Source organism: Oncorhynchus keta, chromosome 30, assembly GCF_023373465.1.
Source record: "Oncorhynchus keta strain PuntledgeMale-10-30-2019 chromosome 30, Oket_V2, whole genome shotgun sequence".
Taxonomy (NCBI): Eukaryota; Metazoa; Chordata; class Actinopteri; order Salmoniformes; family Salmonidae; genus Oncorhynchus; species Oncorhynchus keta.
In genome coordinates, this window is record NC_068450.1 from 6405967 (window position 1) to 6429685 (window position 23719).

General features: G+C 39.4%; 1 protein-coding gene and 1 long non-coding RNA gene across 23 annotated transcripts; both read left to right on the plus strand.

Moving 5' to 3' along the window:
• The first annotated feature begins 1899 nt into the window (after positions 1–1899).
• On the plus strand, positions 1900–16159 carry LOC118375802 (melanin-concentrating hormone receptor 2-like). The gene is made up of 2 exons (XM_035762407.2): positions 1900–2812; positions 15126–16159. The coding sequence occupies exons 1-2, from the start codon at positions 2400–2402 to the stop codon at positions 15766–15768; spliced, it is 1056 nt and encodes a 351-aa protein (XP_035618300.1). The 5' UTR covers positions 1900–2399; the 3' UTR covers positions 15769–16159.
• Positions 16160–16278: 119 nt separating this feature from the next.
• Positions 16279–19999, plus strand: LOC127913845 (uncharacterized). 22 transcript variants are annotated; one of them, XR_008086961.1, is made up of 7 exons: positions 16279–18260; positions 18291–18320; positions 18401–18520; positions 18551–18590; positions 18651–18850; positions 18931–19120; positions 19199–19999. It is a non-coding gene; the product is annotated as an uncharacterized LOC127913845 (long non-coding RNA). The 22 variants fall into 22 exon arrangements; XR_008086950.1 differs by having other exon boundaries at positions 18931–18970; positions 19121–19999; XR_008086944.1 differs by having other exon boundaries at positions 18651–18770; positions 18811–18970; positions 19121–19999.
• Positions 20000–23719: the final 3720 nt, after the last annotated feature.

A 23719-nucleotide genomic window follows, 5' to 3' on the forward strand; every position in this document is an offset into this window, starting at 1 on the left:
CAAGGAATCTACATTTAAAGACTTCCCAGGCACTGTCTACCCCTACACTATCTAACACAGGTGACCAGTCTAATGGGAGCCATCACATTCACCACATCAAGGAATCTACATTTAAAGACTTCCCAGGCACTGTCTACCCCTACGCTATCTAACACAGGTGACCAGTCTAATGGGAGCCATCACATTCACCACATCAAGGAATCTATATTTAAAGACTTCCCAGGCACCGTCTACCCCTACGCTATCTAACACAGGTGACCAGTCTAATGGGAGCCATCACATTCACCACATCAAGGAATCTACATTTAAAGACTTCCCAGGCACTGTCTACCCCTACACTATCTAGCACAGGTGACCAGTCTAATGGGAGCCATCACATTCACCACATCAAGGAATCTACATTTAAAGACTTCCCAGGCACCGTCTACCCCTACGCTATCTAACACAGGTGACCAGTCTAATGGGAGCCATCACATTCACCACATCAAGGAATCTACATTTAAAGACTTCCCAGGCACTGTCTACCCCTACACTATCTAGCACAGGTGACCAGTCTAATGGGAGCCATCACATTCACCACATCAAGGAATCTACATTTAAAGACTTCCCAGGCACTGTCTACCCCTACACTATCTAGCACAGGTGACCAGTCTAATGGGAGCCATCACATTCACCACATCAAGGAATCTACATTTAAAGACTTCCCAGGCACTATCTAGCACAGGTGACCAGTCTAATGGGAATTTATAACATACTAAAGAATATGTTTCATTTATAACATACTAAAGAATATGTTTCATTTATAACATACTAAAGAATGTGTTTCATTTATAACATACTTAAGAATATGTTTCATTTATAACATACTAAAGAATGTTTCATTTATAACATACTTAAGAATATGTTTCATTTATAACATACTAAAGAATATGTTTCATTTACAACATACTAAAGAATATGTTTCATTTATAACATACTAAAGAATATGTTTCATTTATAACATACTAAAGAATATGTTTCATTTATAACATACTAAAGAATATGTTTCATTTATAACATACTTAAGAATATGTTTAATTTATAACACAGTAAAGTTTTTTTTAATGTAACATACTAAAGAATATGTTTCATTTACAACATACTAAAGAATATGTTTCATTTATAACATACTTAAGAATATGTTTAATTTATAACACAGTAAAGTTTTTTTTTAATGTAACATACTAAAGAATATGTTTCATTTATAACATACTAAAGAATATGTTTCATGTATAACATACTAAAGAATATGTTTCATTTACAACATACTAAAGAATATGTTTCATTTATAACATACTTAAGAATATGTTTAACTTATAACACAGTAAAGTTTTTTTTTATGTAACATGCTAAAGGATATGTTTCATTTATAACATACTTAAGAATATGTTTAATTTAACACAGTAACGTTTTTTTTTAGCTGTTGACTAAAATAATGTCTAATTGTTTAATGATTCTTCGTTGAATCATTGACTGTATACGAACCAATCTGTAATTCTGTGATTGACGCATAAAAGGCCTAAATAATATTAGGCAACAACAGCGTGTCATTGATACTGTCGTTTTGAAAAAAGCAACTTGTAATCAAAACATCGTGACACAAGTCAATTTACTCATGACGTGCGCAACGGGATGCATGGACGAGTTGTTTTTCAGAGCAAGAAACAGATCAACATTTTTATTTTTTTTTGTGGGAGGATTTACTCACTGACCTTCCAATCCGTTTTCTCTCAAATGTATTTACGTTTTATCAAGTGTTAAATAAATCGGGATATTTTGAAGGGAGGAGACTACTATCGGATTGTTTTATCCTTCACCGAGTCAGTGACAATCTGGTGCGCTATTGGGTAGGGAGAGAGCGCAGCGGAGACGCACAGGGTAGGGAGAGAGCGCAGCGGAGACGCACAGGGAGGTCCAGTCCAGTGACAATCTGGTGCGCTATTGGGTAGGGAGAGAGCGCAGCGGAGACGCACAGGGTAGGGAGAGAGCGCAGCGGAGACGCACAGGGAGGTCCAGTCCAGGAAGGTAGCGGCTTCCTGTGTGAATAATTTGTTGTTCTAGAGGCATCAGCTTGTTCCCAGGTTTGGTGCGAATGATCCATCAGCAGAATCTCATTGAAACACATTCTTTACTTGTACTGTAGTTTCTTACAAGATCATCTAAAGAATTGCGTCAACCAAAGGATACGCGCGCTGCAGTTTATCCAGAAACGTTGTCCAAGTTGAGCCTCTAGAAATTTGGATAGAAGCTGGTACAGTATGACTTGTCGGCTTGGCAGTGTTAGTGCTTGTCTATAGCCTAATACTGACCCGCGCGTTATCAATTACGACCAAGGTCGGCAAATATCTGAAGGTCTAAATATGATTATAAATAGCTCGGACATATTTTGTAACTATGAAGAAATAGGTAACTTCACCAACAACTCGTCATGTGTGAACACGACTCAGTCCTCACCCAGCTTCATCGACCTGGCGACGTTTATGCACATATTCCCGTCCATATACGGCATCCTGTGTACTATAGGAGTGATCGCCAACGGTTTGGTGATTTACGCAGTGGCGACATGCAAGAAAAAGATTGTATCGGACATCTACGTGCTGAACCTGGCCGTTGCAGATATGCTCTTCTTGCTGGTGATGCCTTTCAACATTCACCAGCTGGTCCGGGACAGACAGTGGGTGTTCGGGAACTTCATGTGCAAGGCTGTCGTGGTGGTGGATGTTAGCAACCAGTTCACTACGGTGGGGATTGTAACGGTGCTGTGTATTGACAGGTAAGTCCCCACCTCTCCAAATTCAACAGGTGTCAGTTTGATCATGACAAAGAGAGGTGTCTTTGTGATTTTTTTTTTCTTGAGAGGAATGGTCGGTAGCCGGAACATAATTAGACATTAATGTGTAGACTCCAAATTGACCACAAGAATACCCAAACAGATATCACATTTGACTAAAACATAATCATTCCAAATCCTTGCAGCGTTTGTATAAGATCACGTGTCTCTCGGTTATGCGCGGCAGTACTTGGGAACACATTTCTGAAATTAAAATCAGATGGAGCTGCTTTCCTGGTGTTTTTACATAATGTTTTTCCAACAATGAAAATAATAATAATACAATGCTGCTCAGAAAACTTGGGGGGGGTCAAAAAACAACAACAACTCAGGCCTCCAGTTGGGGACCATGGTCAGAGGGTTCAGTGATAAAACACAGCCAAAGCAGATCAGTATCTGAGGATTTAGGCCTACACAGTAACAGAAAACTGAAAATTATACTTCAATCCTGGCTTTTATGAACAGTAAAATACTCTAAAACATTTTACTGTAGCATAGTGTAAAATATGGTGCATTGTGGGAAAATGTTGTGGTCTGGGGCAAATAATTGCTATATTTCGAATGGTATCGTAATTCAACTTTACTGTATCTCTGGAGTGCCAAAAACCTTTTGACCACTACTGGGTGCAAGGTATTGTTGTTTCTGTCTCATTAACATAAACTCGGCAAAAAAATATACGTTATTTTTTCAGGACCCGGTCTTCAAAGATAATTAGTAAAAACCCAAATAACTTCACAGATATTCAATGATTTAAACACTGTTTCCCATGCTTGTTCAATGAACCATGAACAATTAATGAACATGCACCTGTGGAACGGTCATTAAGACACTAACAGCTTACAGACGGTAGGCAATTAAGGTCACAGTTATGAAAACTAAGGACACTATAAAGAGGCCTTTCTACTGACTCTGAAAAACACCAAAAGAAAGATGCCCAGGGTCACTGCTCATCTGCGTGAATGTGCCTTAGGCATGCTGCAATGAGACATGAGGACTGCAGATGTGGCCAGGGCAATAAATTGCATTGTCCGTACTGTGAGACGCCCAACACAGCACTACAGGGAGACAGGACGGACAGCTGATCGTCCTCGCAGTGGCAGACTACGTGTAACAACACCTGCACAGGATTGGTACATCCAAGCATCACACCTGCTGGACAGGTACAGGATGGCAACAACAACTGCCCGAGTTACACCAGGAACGCACAATCCCTCCATCAGTGTTCAGACTGTCCGCAATAGGCTGAGAGAGGCTGGACTGATGGCTTGTAGGCCTGTTGTAAAGCAGGTCTTCACCAGACATCAATGGCAACAACGTTGCCTATGGGCACAAACCCACCGTCGCTGGAACAGACAGGACTGGCAAAAGAGCTCTTCACTGATGAGTCACGTTTTTTTCTCACCAGGGGTGATGGTCTGATTCACGTTTATCGTCAAAGGAGTGACCGTTACACCGAGGCCTGTACTCTGGAGCGGGAACGATTTGGAGGTGGAGGGTCAGTCACTGTCTGGGGCGGTCACAGCATCATCATTTCCTGCAAGACAGGAGTGTCAGTGTTCTGCCATGACCAGCGAAGAGTCCGGATCTCAATCCCATTTAGCACGTCTGGGACCTGTTGGATCGGAGGATGAGGGTTAGGGTCATTCCCCCCAGAAATGCCTGGGAACTTGCAGGTGCCTTGGTGGAAGAGTAGGGTAACATCTCACAGCAAGAACTGGCAAATCTGGTGCAGTCCATGAGGAGGAGATGCACTGCAGTACTTAATGCAGCTGGTGGCCACAACAGATACTGACTGTTACTTTTGATTTTGACCCCCCCACACCTTTGTTCAGGGATACATTATGTCATGTGTCTGTGGAACTTGTTCACTTTATGTCTCAGTTGTTGAATCTTGTTATGTTCATACAAATATTTACACATGTTAAGTTTGCTGAAAATAAACGCAGTTGACAGTGAGAAGACGTTTCTTTTTTTTGCTGAGTTTATGTTGATGGATGCCTTGTAAGAGGCTATATTTGTTGCACCCCTGATTGAGAATGCTGTAACCAATGTAACTCCTTTGTGGTTATAGTGCCACGTCAATTTGTATAAGAGACAGATTGGAGTTTAATGCAGTCTATTTTACTGCATTTATATCTTACTGCATTGTATCTTACTGCATTGTATCTTACTGCATTGTATCTCACTGCATTGTATCTCACTGCATTGTATCTTACTGCATTGTATCTTACTGCATTGTATCTCACTGCATTGTATCTCACTGCATTGTATCTTACTGCATTGTGTCTTACTGCATTGTATCTTACTGCATTGTGTCTTACTGCATTGTGTCTTACTGCATTGTGTCTTACTGCATTGTATCTCACTGCATTGTATCTCACTGCATTGTATCTTACTGCATTGTATCTCACTGCATTGTATCTTACTGCATTGTATCTTACTGCATTGTTTCTTACTGCATTGTATCTCACTGCATTGTATCTCACTGCATTGTATCTTACTGCATTGTATCTTACTGCATTGTTTCTTACTGCATTGTATCTCACTGCATTGTATCTCACTGCATTGTATCTTACTGCATTGTGTCTTACTGCATTGTATCTTACTGCATTGTATCTCACTGCATTGTATCTCACTGCATTGTGTCTCACAGCATTGTATCTTACTGCATTGTGTCTTACTGCATTGTGTCTTACTGCATTGTGTCTTACTGCATTGTGTCTTACTGCATTGTATCTTACTGCATTGTATCTCACTGCATTATATCTCACTGCATTGTATCTCACTGCATTGTATCTCACTGCATTGTGTCTTACTGCATTGTATCTCACTGCATTGTACTGAGTGTCATTACACAGTACTTGCTTTGATATCATAATTATATTACAGTAGGTGTACTGTAATATGAAATACCAGATTTTGACTTGCCACAAGCTGCCTGTAAAACTACTGTCAAATTCACAGTAACCCCTTTACAGTTTACTTTACATGCTGGAGGAGTCTGTCATACAATAAATGCATGTTATTGCTTTCGGTGTGTTTATTAGAACAACATTTAAAAAAATGTGATTTTCTGATCTAATATGGATCCGCCAGCATACAGCCTATCAATTAGTATAATAGCCTGCAAATATCATGTACACCCTGCCATGTCAATAACCCAGAGGGTAGACGTTGATGAGTTAATAATGAAATGGATGGTCACAGATTGAATGCTCATAGCCGTACATAAAACATATATTCAAGGTTAACTGGTTTATCGTCTTCATTCGGGACCGAAGTAATACATCCATTTCAGACACGGCCAACGTGTTGTATGGAGCGACGATCCATATTCTGTCTCACACAATTCACCCGCCAGTTAACATTACTCGCAGTTGAATATTTCTTCTTCAAGAGCGCAAATGGATAAATGTAACCACTATCAAATTAATAGACAGAGCTAATGGATGAGAGGACTGACCCGTATCTACAAGATCAATATTCTAGTTTTATCCATGGGTTGTATTCAATCCGTATCGTGAAAGTTCAAGGTTAATGCGTGATTGAAATGTATGCTCTTGCGTTAACGGTGAAGACTGCATTCGCAGTAAATGCTGCGTATTTCGGCTCAATAGGAAATTACTTTTCAATTTCTATCGAGGAATCTTTAACGCTTCAGCGACACAGATTGAAGAGAACCCAATGTTTTGAGACTTTACGGTGGGTTTTTTTTCCATTGTTTTACAAACATTGGAGAAAAATAATCTTATATTTTGTGCTCTGATGGAGTATGAGATTTGAACTAAGCTCCTGAGGCATTTTGGAAGTTGTATTTTTCAAGAATCAATTGGTACATTGATAGTCCAAAATGTATGTAGCAACAGCAGATTTTGGGTCAACAACAACCTGGCCTGGAGTGGACTGTGGGATACTTCTATCTGTGTTTATAGAGGAAAGAGATATAGAGAGGAGCCTACCTAGCAGACATGCTCTTGGTAGCCTAGTGGTTAGAGCGTTGGACTAGGACCCGGAAGGTTGCAAGTTCAAACCCCCCAGCTGAGAAGGTACAAATCTGTCTTTCTGCCACCAAACAGGCAGTTAACCCACTGTTCCTAGGCCGTTATGTCTCTGTCTTGCTCTTTCACACACACACATTCTGTTTCTCTCTTTCTGTCTGTATCTCTTTCACACACACACACTAAAGTCTCTCTTTCTGTCTGTATCTCTCTTTCACGCACGCACACACACCTCGACATCTCATTAGCCTTAGAGACTCACGGCTCCAACAGATGGAGGGGACTAGTTTAACACACAGATTAGTTAAACCACCCTCCAGCAGGACTAGTTTAACACACAGATTAGTTAAACCACCCTCCAGCAGGACTAGTTTAACACACAGATGAGTTAAACCACCCTCCAGCAGGACTAGTTTAACACACAGATGAGTTAAACCACCCTCCAACAGGACTAGTTTAACACACAGATTAGTTAAACCACCCTCCAACAGGACTAGTTTAACACACAGATGAGTTAAACCACCCTCCAGCAGGACTAGTTTAACACACAGATTAGTTAAACCACCCTCCAACAGGATTAGTTTAACACACAGATGAGTTAAACCACCCTCCAGCAGGACTAGTTTAACACACAGATTAGTTAAACCAACCTCCAACAGGACTAGTTTAACACACAGATTAGTTCAACCACCCTCCAGCAGGATTAGTTTAACACACAGATTAGTTAAACCACCCTCCAGCAGGACTAGTTTAACACACAGATGAGTTAAACCACCCTCCAGCAGGACTAGTTTAACACACAGATGAGTTAAACCACCCTCCAGCAGGACTAGTTTAACACACAGATTAGTTAAACCACCCTCCAGCAGGATTAGTTTAACACACAGATGAGTTAAACCACCCTCCAGCAGGATTAGTTTAACACACAGATGAGTTAAACCACCCTCCAGCAGGATTAGTAACACACAGATGAGTTCAACCACCCTCCAGCAGGACTAGTTTAACACACAGATGAGTTAAACCAACCTCCAGCAGGATTAGTTTAAACACACAGATGAGTTAAACCACCCTCCAACAGGACTAGTTTAACACACAAATGAGTTAAACCACCCTCCAGCAGGACTAGTTTAACACACAGATTAGTTAAACCACCCTCCAGCAGGATTAGTTTAACACACAGATTAGTTAAACCAACCTCCAGCAGGATTAGTAACACACAGATGAGTTAAACCACCCTCCAGCAGGATTAGTAACACACAGATGAGTTCAACCACCCTCCAACAGGACTAGTTTAACACACAGATGAGTTAAACCAACCTCCAGCAGGACTAGTTTAAACACAGATGAGTTAAACCAACCTCCAGCAGGATTAGTTTAAACACCATTCAAGAGGACTCCCAGATAGTCTCCAAACACAGTTTGACATACTAGCACGTTTCCAAAGAATGTGCAAATCTAAATGTATTCAGCTGCACCATATATGTACCTTACGTATGTACAGTATGTCGGCCTTTTGAAGTACAATATGTGTTTGTATTGAAAATATGATCCAAAGGCCATGACAGGGTCTTACCGGAACATGGATATGGCAGTCAGATTCCCCTAGTCAGATTCCCCTAGTCAGATTCCCATAATCAGATTCCCCTAGTCAGATTCCCCTAGTCAGATTCCCATAATCAGATTCCCCTAGTCAGATTCCCCTAGTCAGATTCCCCTGGTCAGATTCCCCTAGTCAGATTCCCCTAGTCAGATTCCCCTAGTCAGATTCCCCTAGTCAGATTCCCCTAGTCAGATTCCCCTAGTCAGATTCCCCTGGTCAGATTCCCCTAGTCAGATTCCCCTAGTCAGATTCCCCTAGTCAGATTCCCCTAGTCAGATTCCCCTAGTCAGATTCCCCTAGTCAGATTCCCCTGGTCAGATTCCCCTAGTCAGATTCCCCTAGTCAGATTCCCCTAGTCAGATTCCCCTAGTCAGATTCCCCTAGTCAGATTCCCCTGGTCAGATTCCCCTAGTCAGATTCCCCTAGTCAGATTCCCCTGGTCAGATTCCCCTAGTCAGATTCCCATAATCAGATTCCCCTAGTCAGATTCCCCTAGTCAGATTCCCCTAGTCAGATTCCCATAATCAGATTCCCCTAGTCAGATTCCCCTAGTCAGATTCCCCTAGTCAGATTCCCCTAGTCAGATTCCCCTAGTCAGATTCCCATAATCAGATTCCCCTAGTCAGATTCCCCTAGTCAGATTCCCCTAGTCAGATTCCCCTAGTCAGATTCCCCTAGTCAGATTCCCCTAGTCAGATTCCCCTAGTCAGATTCCCCTAGTCAGATTCCCCTAGTCAGAATCACCTAGTCAGATTCCTTAGTCAGATTCCCCTAGTCAGATTCCTCAGTCATATTCACCTAGTCAGATTCCCCTAGTCAGATTCCCCTGTTCAGAATTTCTAGTCAGATTCCCCTAGTCAGATTCCCCTGGTCAGATTCCTTAGTCAGATTTCCCTAGTCAGATTCACCTAGTCAGACTCCCCTAGTCAGATTCCCCTAGTCAGATTCCCCTGGTCAGATTCACCTAGTCAGATTCCCCTAGTCAGATTCCCCTGTTCAGAATTTCTAGTCAGATTCCCCTACTCAGATTCCCCTGGTCAGATTCCCTAGTCATTGGGAAACACAGACATTTCAATTCACCGGCTTTAACATCTGCTAATCTGTGTATGTAACAATCTTTGATTGAGTTGATAGGAGTTGATAGGAAGGTCATACATGTCCGTCAATACATCTATACAATACATGACCATGCCAGGTTCATGTGGCTTTTTTAATTAAAAGTCAGTTATGAACAAATTTGTATTTACAATGATGGCCTACCCCGGCGACGCTGGGCCTGTTGTGCGCAGCCCTATGGGACTCCCAATCACTGCCGGATATGAAACAGCCTGGATGCGAACCAGGTACTTACTGTAGTGACTCCTCTTGCACTGAGATGCAGTGCCTTAGACCACTACGCCACTCGGAAGCCTGTACAGAAGACATTGCTACAGTAATATCTCCATGGTAATGAAGACATCTCTAATGTAATATCTCCTTGGTAATGAAGACATCTCTACAGTAATATCTCTATGGTAATGAAGACATCTCTACAGTAATATATCTATTGTCATATGTAGACATCTCTACAGTAATATCTCTGTGGTAATGAAGTCATCTCTACAGTAATATATCTATTGTCATGTGTAGACATCTCTACAGTAATATCTCCATGGTAATGAAGATATCTCTACAGTAATATCTCTATGGTAATGAAGTCATCTCTACAGTAATATATCTATTGTCATATGTAGACATCTCTACAGTAATATCTCCATGGTAATGAAGGTATCTCTACAGTAATATCTCTGTGGTAATGAAGTCATCTCTACAGTAATATATCTATTGTCATATGTAGACATCTCTACAGTAATATCTCCATGGTAATGAAGACATCTCTACAGTAATATATCTATTGTCATATGTAGACATCTCTACAATAATATCTCCATGGTAATGAAGTCATCTCTACAGTAATATATCTATTGTCATATGTAGACATCTCTACAGTAATATCTCTGTGGTAATGAAGACATCTCTACAGTAATCTCTCAATGGTTATAAGTAGACATCTCTTCAGTAATATCTATATGGTAATGAAGACATCTCTAATGTAATATCTCGTTGGTAATGAAGACATCTCTACAGTAATATCTATATGGTAATGAAGACATCTCTACAGTAATATCTATATGGTAATGAAGACATCTCTACAGTAATATCTCCATGGTAATGAAGACATCTCTACAGTAATATCTCCTTGGTCCATATGAAGACATCTCTACAGTAATATCTCCTTGGTAATGAAGACATCTCTACAGTAATATCTCCTTGGTCCATATGTAGACATCTCTACAGTAATATCTCCTTGGTAATGAAGACATCTCTACAGTAATATCTCCTTGGTAATGAAGACATCTCTACAGTAATATCTCCTTGGTCATGAAAACATCTCTACAGTAATATCTCCATGGTAATAAAGACATCTCTACAGTAATATCTCCTTGGTCATGAAAACATCTCTACAGTAATATCTCCTTGGTAATAAAGACATCTCTACAGTAATATCTCCATGGTAATGAAAACATCTCTACAGTAATATCTCCTTGGTAATAAAGACATCTCTACAGTAATATCCCCATGGTAATTAAGACATCTCTACAGTAATATCTCTGTGGTAATGAAGACATCTCTACAGTAATATCCCCACGGAAATGAAGACATCTCTACAGTAATATCCCCATGGTAATTAAGACATCTCTACAGTAATATCTCTGTGGTAATGAAGACATCTCTACAGTAATATCCCCACGGTAATGAAGACATCTCTACAGTAATATCTCTGTGGTAATGAAGACATCTCTACAGTAATATCTCCACGGTCCATATGAAGACATCTCTACAGTAATATCTCCATGGTAATGAAGACATCTCTACAGTAATATCTCCTTGGTCCATATGAAGACATCTCTACAGTAATATCTCCTTGGTAATGAAGACATCTCTACAGTAATATCCCCATGGTAATTAAGACATCTCTACAGTAATATCTCTGTGGTAATGAAGACATCTCTACAGTAATATCCCCACGGTAATGAAGACATCTCTACAGTAATATCTCTGTGGTAATGAAGACATCTCTACAGTAATATCTCCACGGTCCATATGAAGACATCTCTACAGTAATATCTCCATGGTAATGAAGACATCTCTACAGTAATATCTCCTTGGTCCATATGAAGACATCTCTACAGTAATATCTCCTTGGTAATGAAGACATCTCTACAGTAATATCCCCATGGTAATTAAGACATCTCTACAGTAATATCTCCTTGGTAATTAAGACATCTCTACAGTAATATCTCCATGGTAATGAAGACATCTCTACAGTAATATCTCTGTGGTAATGAAGACATCTCTACAGTAATATCTCCATGGTAATGAAGACATCTCTACAGTAATATCTCCATGGTAATGAAGACATCTCTACAGTAATATCTCCATGGTAATTAAGACATCTCTACAGTAATATCTCTGTGGTAATGAAGACATCTCTACAGTAATATCTCCATGGTAATTAAGACATCTCTACAGTAATATCTCCATGGTAATTAAGACATCTCTACAGTAATATCTCCATCCCTTGGCCTGCCTTGGATGTATTCAGTCGTATCATGAAAGACATAACCAGCGCAGAGTAAATTATTCCTTTTTAATTATCCGATGTGACATGGCTGTAGGATTATTTTCATTATTTAATTGACATATGTGACACGGTCGTTAAGTACAGCATAGTACAGCAGATGGCTATAGACTTTACTTTGATTAACATCAGCAGTAAACAGCATCTCTGATCGTTTATTTTAGGATTTATTGCATCCCAAATACATTACTTTTTCCTACGTAGTGCACTACTTTTGACAAGGGCTCATAGGGCTCTGGTGAAAAGTAGTGCACTACACAGGGAATAGGTTGCTATTTGGTACGTACGAGTGATTCATTTCATGTTGAACATCAAGCAGTACGCCAGTCATCAGTCTAACTTTATTTACTTATTCATTACACTGTATACATGACTTTTTTCAGCTCCCAGCTCAATTCATCCCAAAAAGACAGAAAGTCATTGGAAAACATGAAAACTATACAGTACATGAATACTATACACTACAGTACATGAATACTATACAGTACATGAATACATTCATAATATAGAGTACATGAATACTATACAGTACATGAAAACTATACAGTACATGAATACTATACAGTACATGAAAACTATACAGTACATGAATACATTAATAATATAGAGTACATGAATACTATACAGTACATGAAAACTATACAGTACATGAATACTATACAGTACATGAAAACTATACAGTACATGAAAACTATACAGTACATGAATACTATACAGTACATGAATACATTAATAATATAGAGTACATGAATACTATACAGTACATGAAAACTATACAGTACATGAATACTATACAGTACATGAATACTATACAGTACATGAATACATTAATAATATAGAGTACATGAATACATGAAAACTATACATTACATAAATACTATACAGTACATGAATGCTATACAGGACATGAATACATGCATACTATACATTACATAAATACTATACAGTACATGAATACATGAATACTATACAGTACATGAATACTATACAGTACATAAATACATGAATACTATACAGTACATGAATACATGAATACTATACAATACATGAATACTATACAGTACATGAATACATGAATACTATACAGTACATGCATACATGAATACTATACAGTACATGAATATTATACAATACATGAATACTATACAGTACATGAATACTATACCGTACATGAATACTATACAGTACATGCATACATGAATACTATACAGTACATGAATATTATACAGTACATGCATACATGAATACTATACAGTACATGAATATTATACAGTACATGCATACATGAATATTATACAGTACATGAATATTATACAGTACATGAATACTATACAGTACATGCATACATGAATACTATACAGTACATTAATATTATACAGTACATGAATACTATACAGTACATGAATATTATACAATACATGAAAACTATACATTACATAAATACTATACAGTACATGAATGCTATACAGGACATGAATAAATGAATAATATACAGTACATGAATACATTAATACTATACATTACATAAATACTATACAGTACATGCATACATGAATACTATACAGTACATGAATACTATACCGTACATGAATAGTGTACAGCAGATGTTTTTATCCATAGCGACGTACAGTACAGTGAAGGAATTCATTTCTTAGTATGTGTATGTGATCCTTGAAGGAATTGAACCCATGACTTTGGGCATATGCCAGTGTTCCATATGGCACCCTATTCCCTTTGCAGTGCACTACTTTTGACCGGAGCCTTATGATCTCTTGTCCAAAGTAGTGAACTACTGTATATAGGGAATAAGCATGTTTTTATGACGCATCCATGATCTTACCAACTGATCCACACATGACATTATTAGATTTATTTAATGTCACATCATGATTAGAGTCTGACTGCTCTCACAAATGTTACAATAGACCATATGAATAGGCGACATTCAAACAGAGTATTTTTTTTCTCCCAGGTCAATAAATTACTGTTTGCTTTACTGACAAATACCAGTAGACAAATACGACTTAGTTATGTTTTTTGGGGGGGAGGGGGTATGTCTGTGCATTCACATGCTTTTGTCTGGACTAGACTGGCCTGGGGTAAAGTAATGGGTGTTATTGAAACAACACAACAGCTTCACAATGGAGTCTGCTGAATAATCCCTGTAGAGATATCGTTATGTTTCCAGCAAATGCCACCCTATGCCCTATATAGTGCCCTACGTTTGACCTGGTATGGGCCCTGGTGAACAGTAGTGCAGTAGTGGTGAACAGTAGTGCACTGTACTACTAAGTATTCAGACCCCTTCCCTTTTTCCACATTTTGTTACGTTACAGGCTTATTCTAAAAAAAAAAAATTATCTAAAAAAAAGTCCTCATCAATCTACACACAATAGCCCATTATGACAAAGTGAAAATACATTGTTTTTTATTTTATTTTTGCAAATGTATAACAAACAAAAAAACATAAATACCTTATTTAAATACCTATTCAGACCCTTTGCTATGAGACTCGAAATTGCACTCAGTTGCATCCTGTTTCCATTGATCATCTTTGAGATGTTTCTACAACTTGATTTACCTGTGATAAATTCAATAGTTTGGACATGATTTGGAAAGGCACACACCTGTCTATTTAAGGTACCAGAGTTCACAGTGAATACCATAGCAAAAATCAAGCCACGAGGTCAAAGGAATTGAGCTCCGAGAACAGGATTCTGTCGAGGCACAGACATAGGAATGGTACAAAAACAAAATGTCTGCAGCATTGAAGGTCCTGAAGAAAACAGAGGCCTCCATCATTCTTAATAAATGGAAGACGTTTGGAACCACTGTGTAAGGAATGGGCTGTGGTCAAAAGTAGTGCACTATATAGGGAATGAGGTGGAATTAGGGCACAGCCCAGGTACATAACCTAACCCCTGACCTCTAACCCCTTGTCTCTAACTGATGTTTCTCTTTGTTTCTAACCCCAGATACGTTGCCATCGTCCACCCCACCTCAGAGAAGCGGACCATCCAGTGGACCATCATCATCAACATCCTGGTGTGGGTCGGCAGCTTCCTGCTCACCGTGCCCGTCATGATCTACGCCATGGTGGTTAGGAAGCGCGACTTGGAGATATGCATGATGTTCCTGGACGGGCCTGAGGACATGTACTGGTACACTCTCTACCAGTCCATCCTGGGCTTCATCTTCCCTCTCATCATCATCTCCACCTTCTACTCCCTCACCCTCTACCACGTCTTCAGATCCATCCGCCGAGTCAAGCGTAAACAGACTGTCTGGGCGAAGCGCGCCACCAAGACCGTGGTGATGGTCATTGCTCTCTTCCTGGTGTGCTGGAGCCCGTATCACGTGATCCAGGTGATTAACTTGAGCAACAACAGGCCAACCAACACCTTTGTCTATGTCTACAACATCAGTATTTGTCTGAGTTACTCCCACAGCTGCATCAACCCTCTGATGCTGCTTATCTTCGCTCAGAACTATCGCGAGCGTCTCTGTCACAGGAAGGAGTTGAGGAGGTCGCAGCAGAACTCCTCCAAGACCACTGTGGTCAAGACAGACGGCTCCAGCGTGGTCACCGACCCCAACTACCGCAGCACAGCCATGTAATAATAGAGGCATTGCCACTCGCATACTGTATGTGTGAATGGGTAGGACATTTGTTCGTCCCAATAAGACTACCGAAAAGTCAACTGTTTTCGTTCTGCTATCTTTGACGAACTTGAGCATTTTATGAATTACTGAAGTTAAAGTAGCTGAACTACACTGCTATCTTTCCAGGGAACAGAAGTGGTACTGTGTGTTAGTGGATGGATTACCCGACTGACTGTACCTGCTTCATCATCACTAAGAATCATTGATGGTAGCCAAGTGTTTACTGAATCGTTGTGTAAGCCGAGCTACTCTGAGAATGGACTGAGATTGTTCATAATGGAAGTATCAAAAGGACTGTGTATCTCTTTCTCTCTCATACATGCTTTAACCGCATTCAAATAATCTCTCTCTCTCTCTCTCTCTCTCTCTCTCACTCACTCACTCACTCACTCTCGCTCTTGCTCTCTCTTTCTCTCTCGCCCCCCTCTCTCTCTCTCTCTCTGCTTACTTCACTGTAGTAAATCTGCAAAAGAACGACAGTGAATACTGTAGTATAGCAATATGGGGGAGGGGAATGGGCAGGTCATATGCAATCAAATATTGAAAAAAAAAGTTATGCTTTTGAGCTGTGTGTTTGAAAATACTTAAATACACAGATATAAAGTATTTAAATAAGAAATACACATGCATTTGGAGACATGACGGCATATATATGTTTTATTGTTTTAAATGTAACTAGGCAAGTCAGTTAAGAACAAATTATTTACAATGACGGCCTACTTCGGCCAAACCCTAACCTGGGCGAAGCTGGGCAAATTGTGCGCCGCCCTATGGGACTCCCAGTCACGGCCGGTTGACACACAGTTTCACGTTCGTCGTAAGAATTATCGGAACCGAGGTGCAGCGTGATTGATGGTTAATACATGAAACGCACAAAAAAAAACAATAAAGAATGAACGAAACGTGAAGACAATGGAGTGCTCACAGGCAACTAGACATAAACAAGATCCCACAAACACAGGTGGGAAAAATAACTACTTAAATATAGTCCCCAATTAGAGACATCTGTAGCCAGCCGCCTGTAATTGGGAATCATACAAAACACCAACATAGAAAAAGAAATTAGAACACAACATAGACATAGATATACTAGAACAGCCCCTAGTGATGCCCTGAGCCACTACACCATAGAGAATCAATGGATCTTTATGGTCAGGGCATGACACACAGCCTGGAATTGAACAGGGCTTTAGACCGCTGCGACCCCTCGGGAGACTTTTACCAAGGGGGATACTCAGATACGTTCAGATACTTATACTATTGTTATAAGATACTTCTTGGAAAATCAACAGTAATACTATTGATGTTGAAGTAAATCTTCAGGTTGTCGTTGAGGAAGGGAGGCAGGAAGGGAGGGAAATAATGTTTCAGGGGGGTGGTTGACAGCTTCAGACTGGGGAGATTGTCGGAAAAGACACAGGGTGTTCTTTTTACTCACCGATACGGATCAAAATAAGTCAGTGTGATTTTGCAGTAGTGTATTTAAAAATATATATTATTATTGTAGTTGGATGTTCTCACATTTATAAAAAATGTGTTATTTTATTTTTTAAGGTATTTGCTAAGCACCATCGGGACTCTTGTTGAGTGAGGAGATGGGAAGATGAATTGACGAGAACTGAAGTATAATTCTGTATTGATTTGAGACAAGGAGTATTTTTGAAGAGGAGATGGCTGTGGCCAATTAGACCATCCAAACGAAAGGGGCTTGGCGGGTTATGTTTTATTAATGTCAAGTAAAGTAAGAAAATAATGAAGTATATTGAATAAATATAACACCTGTAGCATGACATATGATGAAGAATTGTCCTTTACACACTACTACTACTTAAAACACACGTTAACTTGTTCATATTCACAGCTTATATTTGTTGTCTCACTCTACCTTGTGTAGAGTACGTCTGCAGTGTTAGCCTGTGCTATCTGTTATCAGGTGAGTTATATATTAATTATAATTATTATATTGTATTAAAACCTTCTTATTATGGTCATTTCCTAGCCGTTCGATATATTCTCTATATCAGCATACAGCATGATGTTTCAATATGAACGTCTATAGCACTGTTCAACACTTCCTATTTTGTCTTGTTGTTGACTCCAAATTAAATTGAGTACTTTTTATTTTTTTATTTACATAACGAAGTACATTTATTTTGGATGACAAAATGACAGTATCATTTATGTTACGAATGACACATGTTCAGTTATTGATGTAATAACGTAAGTTACAAAAATTGTGGTTATAGTTAAAACAAACCTTAACAACCTATAGTTGTTAAGTGTCCCCTGTTCTCATGTGTTACGTGTTTTCACATCCTGTTGTTCTTGTGTGTTAAGGTTAAGTGTTTTCACATCTTGTGTGTTAAGGTTAAGTGTTTTCACATCTTGTTTGTTCTTGTGTGTTAAGGTTAAGTGTTTTCACATCTTGTTTGTTATTGTGTGTTAAGGTTAAGTGTTTTCACATCTTGTGTGTTAAGGTTAAGTGTTTTCACATCTTGTTTGTTAAGGTTAAGTGTTTTCACATCTTGTTTGTTATTGTGTGTTAAGGTTAAGTGTTTTCATATCTTGTTTGTTATTGTGTGTTAAGGTTAAGTGTTTTCACATCTTGTTTGTTCTTGTGTGTTAAGGTTAAGTGTTTTCACATCTTGTTTGTTATTGTGTGTTAAGGTTAAGTGTTTTCACATCTTGTTTGTTCTTGTGTGTTAAGGTTAAGTGTTTTCACATCTTGTGTGTTAAGGTTAAGTGTTTTCACATCTTGTTTGTTCTTGTGTGTTAAGGTTAAGTGTTTTCACATCTTGTGTGTTAAGGTTAAGTGTTTTCACATCTTGTGTGTTAAGGTTAAGTGTTTTCACATCTTGTTTGTTCTTGTGTGTTAAGGTTAAGTGTTTTCACATCTTGTTTGTTATTGTGTGTTAAGGTTAAGTGTTTTCACATCTTGTTTGTTCTTGTGTGTTAAGGTTAAGTGTTTTCACATCTTGTTTGTTATTGTGTGTTAAGGTTAAGTGTTTTCACATCTTGTTTGTTCTTGTGTGTTAAGGTTAAGTGTTTTCACATCTTGTTTGTTATTGTGTGTTAAGGTTAAGTGTTTTCACATCTTGTTTGTTATTGTGTGTTAAGGTTAAGTGTTTTCACATCTTGTTTGTTCTTGTGTGTTAAGGTTAAGTGTTTTCACATCTTGTTTGTTATTGTGTGTTAAGGTTAAGTGTTTTCACATCTTGTGTGTTAAGGTTAAGTGTTTTCACATCTTGTTTGTTATTGTGTGTTAAGGTTAAGTGTTTTCATATCTTGTTTGTTATTGTGTGTTAAGGTTAAGTGTTTTCACATCTTGTTTGTTCTTGTGTTAAGGTTAAGTGTTTTCACATCTTGTTTGTTCTTGTTTGTTAAGGTTAAGTGTTTTCACATCTTGTTTGTTCTTGTGTGTTAAGGTTAAGTGTTTTCACATCTTGTTTGTTATTGTGTGTTAAGGTTAAGTGTTTTCACATCTTGTTTGTTCTTGTGTGTTAAGGTTTAAGGTTAAGTGTTTTCACATCTTGTTTGTTATTGTGTGTTAAGGTTAAGTGTTTTCACATCTTGTGTGTTAAGGTTAAGTGTTTTCACATCTTGTTTGTTATTGTGTGTTAAGGTTAAGTGTTTTCATATCTTGTTTGTTATTGTGTGTTACGGTTAAGTGTTTTCACATCTTGTGTGTTCTTGTGTGTTAAGGTTAAGTGTTTTCACATCTTGTTTGTTATTGTGTGTTAAGGTTTAAGGTTAAGTGTTTTCACATCTTTTCACAAACAACTATGTAAGCACCACTGTGTTTGTAATCGTTATTTTTTTTAAATGCTCCAAAAAATAAAATGCTGAGTTGTATTTTTTTTTCCTACTGACAGCACTTCACCAGCCTCTGGAATCAAGATCCTTCAGATGACAATGTCATTTATGTGAAGAATATTGTCTTAGTGATTTTATTACATTAATTACAAAGTTGTGGTCACAATTGAAACAAATCTGATACAGAACATAAATCTTCTATATATAAATACTGCAGTAATTACCTCAGTTTTGCAGTTAGAGTTAAAAGGTGGTTTCATGCCTGGTTGTGTGGTGTTGTACTGATGTCCCCCTCAGGGGCTAAACACAAACGGTTATTTCCAGAGAAGCTGTGTGACACATTACTAATGCATGACTATCACACCCTTGTCTTGTCGGGCCACTATGAATCAACACATTGTAGCCGATTAGTCATAAGCACATCAACATCATTTGAAAAATAAAGTTTAAAAAATATATATTAAATATTCGAGTAATAAAACGCCATTTAGTAATGTTTTTTGGGGGGGGTTGGTGTGATCAAAATGCAACAGGAGAAATGCAGTGAAGACACAGGGCTTATTGAGCAAGAGACAGGGCTGATTGAGCAAGAGACAGGGCTGATTGAGCAAGAGACAGGGCTGATTGAGCAAGAGACAGGGCTGATTGAGCAAGAGACAGGGCTGATTGAGCAAGAGACAGGGCTGATTGAGCAAGAGACAGGGCTGATTGAGCAAGAGACAGGGCTGATTGAGCAAGAGACAGGGCTTATTGAGCAAGAGACAGGGCTTATTGAGCAAGAGACAGGGCTGATTGAGCAAGAGACAGGGCTGATTGAGCAAGAGACAGGGCTGATTGAGCAAGAGACAGGGCTGATTGAGCAAGAGACAGGGCTGATTGAGCAAGAGACAGGGCTTATTGAGCAAGAGACAGGGCTTATTGAGCAAGAGACAGGGCTTATTGAGCAAGAGACAGGGCTGATTGAGCAAGAGACAGGGCTGATTGAACAAGAGACAGGGCTGATTGAGCAAGAGACAGGGCTGATTGAGCAAGAGACAGGGCTGATTGAGCAAGAGACAGGGCTGATTGAGCAAGAGACAGGGCTGATTGAGCAAGAGACAGGGCTGATTGAGCAAGAGACAGGGCTGATTGAGCAAGAGACAGGGCTGATTGAGCAAGAGACAGGGCTTATTGAGCAAGAGACAGGGCTGATTGAGCAAGACACAGGGCTGATTGAACAAGAGACAGGGCTGATTGAGCAAGAGACAGGGCTGATTGAGCAAGAGACAGGGATGATTGAGCAAGAGACAGGGCTTATTGAATTTTAAAAAACAAGTAAACAACTAAATACCATTGTAATATTGTAAGAAAATGCCCATTAGCATGTCATTATTTGTTTGTGTGGCAAAGAGCGAGATGTACGCTATCTAAAAATTAAAGACTGGCCATACCTAGGGCCTTAAATTATAAGGTTCCTTGATTCTAAGATTCCTTAATTCTAAGATTCCTTAATTCTAAGATTCCTTGATTCCAAGCAATATTGTGCTGCTATTTTTATTGACTTGGCCAAAGCTTTTGATACGGTAGACCATTCCATTATTGTGGGCCGGCTAAAGAGTATTGGTGTCTCTGAGGGGTCTTTGGCCTGGTTTGCTAACTACCTCTTTCAAAGAGTGCAGTGTATAAAGTCAGAAAATCTGCTGTCTCAGCAATTGCCTGTCACCAAGGGAGTACCCCAAGACTTAAACCTAGGCCCCACACTCTTCTCAATTTACATCAACAACATAGCTCAGGTAGTAGGAAGCTCTCTCATCCATTTATATACAGATGATACAGTCTTATACTCAGCTGGCCCCTCCCCGGATTTTGTGTTAAATGCTCTACAACAAAGCTTTCTTAGTGCCCAACAAGTTTTCTCTACCCTTAACCTTGTTCTGAACAACTCCAAAACAAAGGTCATGTGGTTTGGTAAGAAGAATGCCCCTCTTCCCACAGGTGTTATTACTACCTCTGAGGGTTCAGAGCCTGAGGTAGTCACCTCATACAAGTACTTGGGAGTATGGCTAGCCGGTGCACTGTCCTTCTCTCAGCACATATCAAAGATGCAGGCTAAAGTTAAATCTAGACTTGGTTTCCTCTCGTAATCACTTCTTTTAGACCCCAGCTGCCTATAACTAACCCTGATTCAGATGACCATCCTACCCATGCTAGATTACGGAGACATCATTTATAGATCGGCAGGTAAGGGTGCTCTCGAGCTCTAGATGTTCTTTACCATTTGGCCATCAGATTTGCCACCAAGGCTCCTTGTAGGACACATCACTGCACTCTATACTCTTCTGTAAACTGGTCATCTCTGTATACCCGTCACAAGACCCACTGGTTGATGCTTATTCATAAAACCATATTAGGCCTCACTCGCCCCTATCTGAGATACCTATTGCAGCCCTCATCCTCCACATACAACACCTGTTCTGCCAGTCACATTCTGTTAAAGGTCCCTCAAGCATAAACATCCCTGGGTCTCTCCTCTTTTCAGTTCGCTGCAGCTAGTGACTGGAACGAGTTGCAACAAACACTTAAACTTGACAGTTTTATCTCAATCTCTTCATTCAAAGACTCAATCATGGACACTCTTACTGACAGTTGTGGCTGCTTTGTGTGATGTATTGTTGTCTCTACCTTCTTGACCTTTGTGCTGTTGACTTTGCCCAATAATGTTTGTACCATGTTTTTGTCCTGCTACCATGTTGTGTTGCTACCACGTTGTTGTCATGTTGTGTTGCTACCACGTGGTTGTCATGTTGTGTTGCTACCATGTTGTGTTGCTACCATGTTGTGTTGCTACCATGTTGTTGTCATGTTGTGTTGCTACCATGTTGTTGTCATGTTGTGTTGCTACCATGTTGTTGTCATGTTGTGTTGCTACCATGTTGTTGTCATGTTGTGTTGCTACCATGTTGTTGTCATGTTGTGTTGCTACCATGTTGTTGTCATGTTGTGTTGCTACCACGTTGTTGTCATGTTGTGTTGCTACCACGTTGTTGTCATGTTGTGTTGCTACCATGTTGTGTTGCTACCATGTTGTTGTCATGTTGTGTTGCTACCATGTTGTGTTGCTACCACGTTGTTGTCATGTTGTGTTGCTACCATGTTGTGTTGCTACCATGTTGTTGTCATGTTGTGTTGCTACCATGTTGTGTTGCTACCATGTTGTTGTCATGTTGTGTTGCTACCATGTTGTTGTCATGTTGTGTTGCTACCATGTTGTGTTGCTACCATGTTGTTGTCATGTTGTGTTGCTACCATGTTGTGTTGCTACCATGTTGTTGTCATGTTGTGTTGCTACCATGTTGTGTTGCTACCATGTTGTTGTCATGTTGTGTTGCTACCATGTTGTTGTCATGTTGTGTTGCTACCATGTTGTGTTGCTACCATGTTGTTGTCATGTTGTGTTGCTACCATGTTGTGTTGCTACCACGTTGTTGTCATGTTGTGTTGCTACCACGTTGTTGTCATGTTGTGTTGCTACCATGTTGTGTTGCTACCATGTTGTTGTCATGTTGTGTTGCTACCACGTTGTTGTCATGTTGTGTTGTTATGTTGTCGTCTTAGGTCTCTCTTTATGTAGTGTTATGTTGCCTCTCTTGTTGTGATGTGTGTTTTGTCCGGTATGTATATTGTATTTATTTATTCATACATTTCTTATCCCAGGCCCCCATCCCCGCAGGTGGCTTTTTACCTTTTGGTAGGCCGTCACTGTAAATAAGTTTGTTCTTAATTAACTGACTTGCCAAGTTAAAGAAACAAATTAAAAAGTATGCTAAATACAACCACCATCAACATAAAAACACATTGTCCTTCTGTGGTCCCATTACATTTTTAGTCAGAGAGACTCTCTTTCCATGGCTTTGAACACACTTGTTGATGCGGAATAAGCGCTAGGAAAACATCTGTGCATAGTTACAGAACAAGGGCGAGAGCGAGGTGTGATGTATCTTGCAGAGGCCCAGCCAAGTCAAGGCTGAACAGATTGTAGAGACAATATTGTGCTTAACGAGCTGCCAAAGTTACACTGCTGTTACAATGCTGTTACACAGTACGGAACAGATAA

What these genes read in the sequence shown, in the direction of transcription:
- LOC118375802 (XM_035762407.2), top strand. Translation starts at nt 2,400, where the DNA reads ATGATTATAAATAGCTCGGACATATTTTGTAACTATGAAGAAATAGGT. An exon ending in ACGGTGCTGTGTATTGACAG is followed by an intron (nt 2,813 to 15,125) that starts GTAAGTCCCCAC and finishes TTCTAACCCCAG; the next exon opens with ATACGTTGCCATCGTCCACC.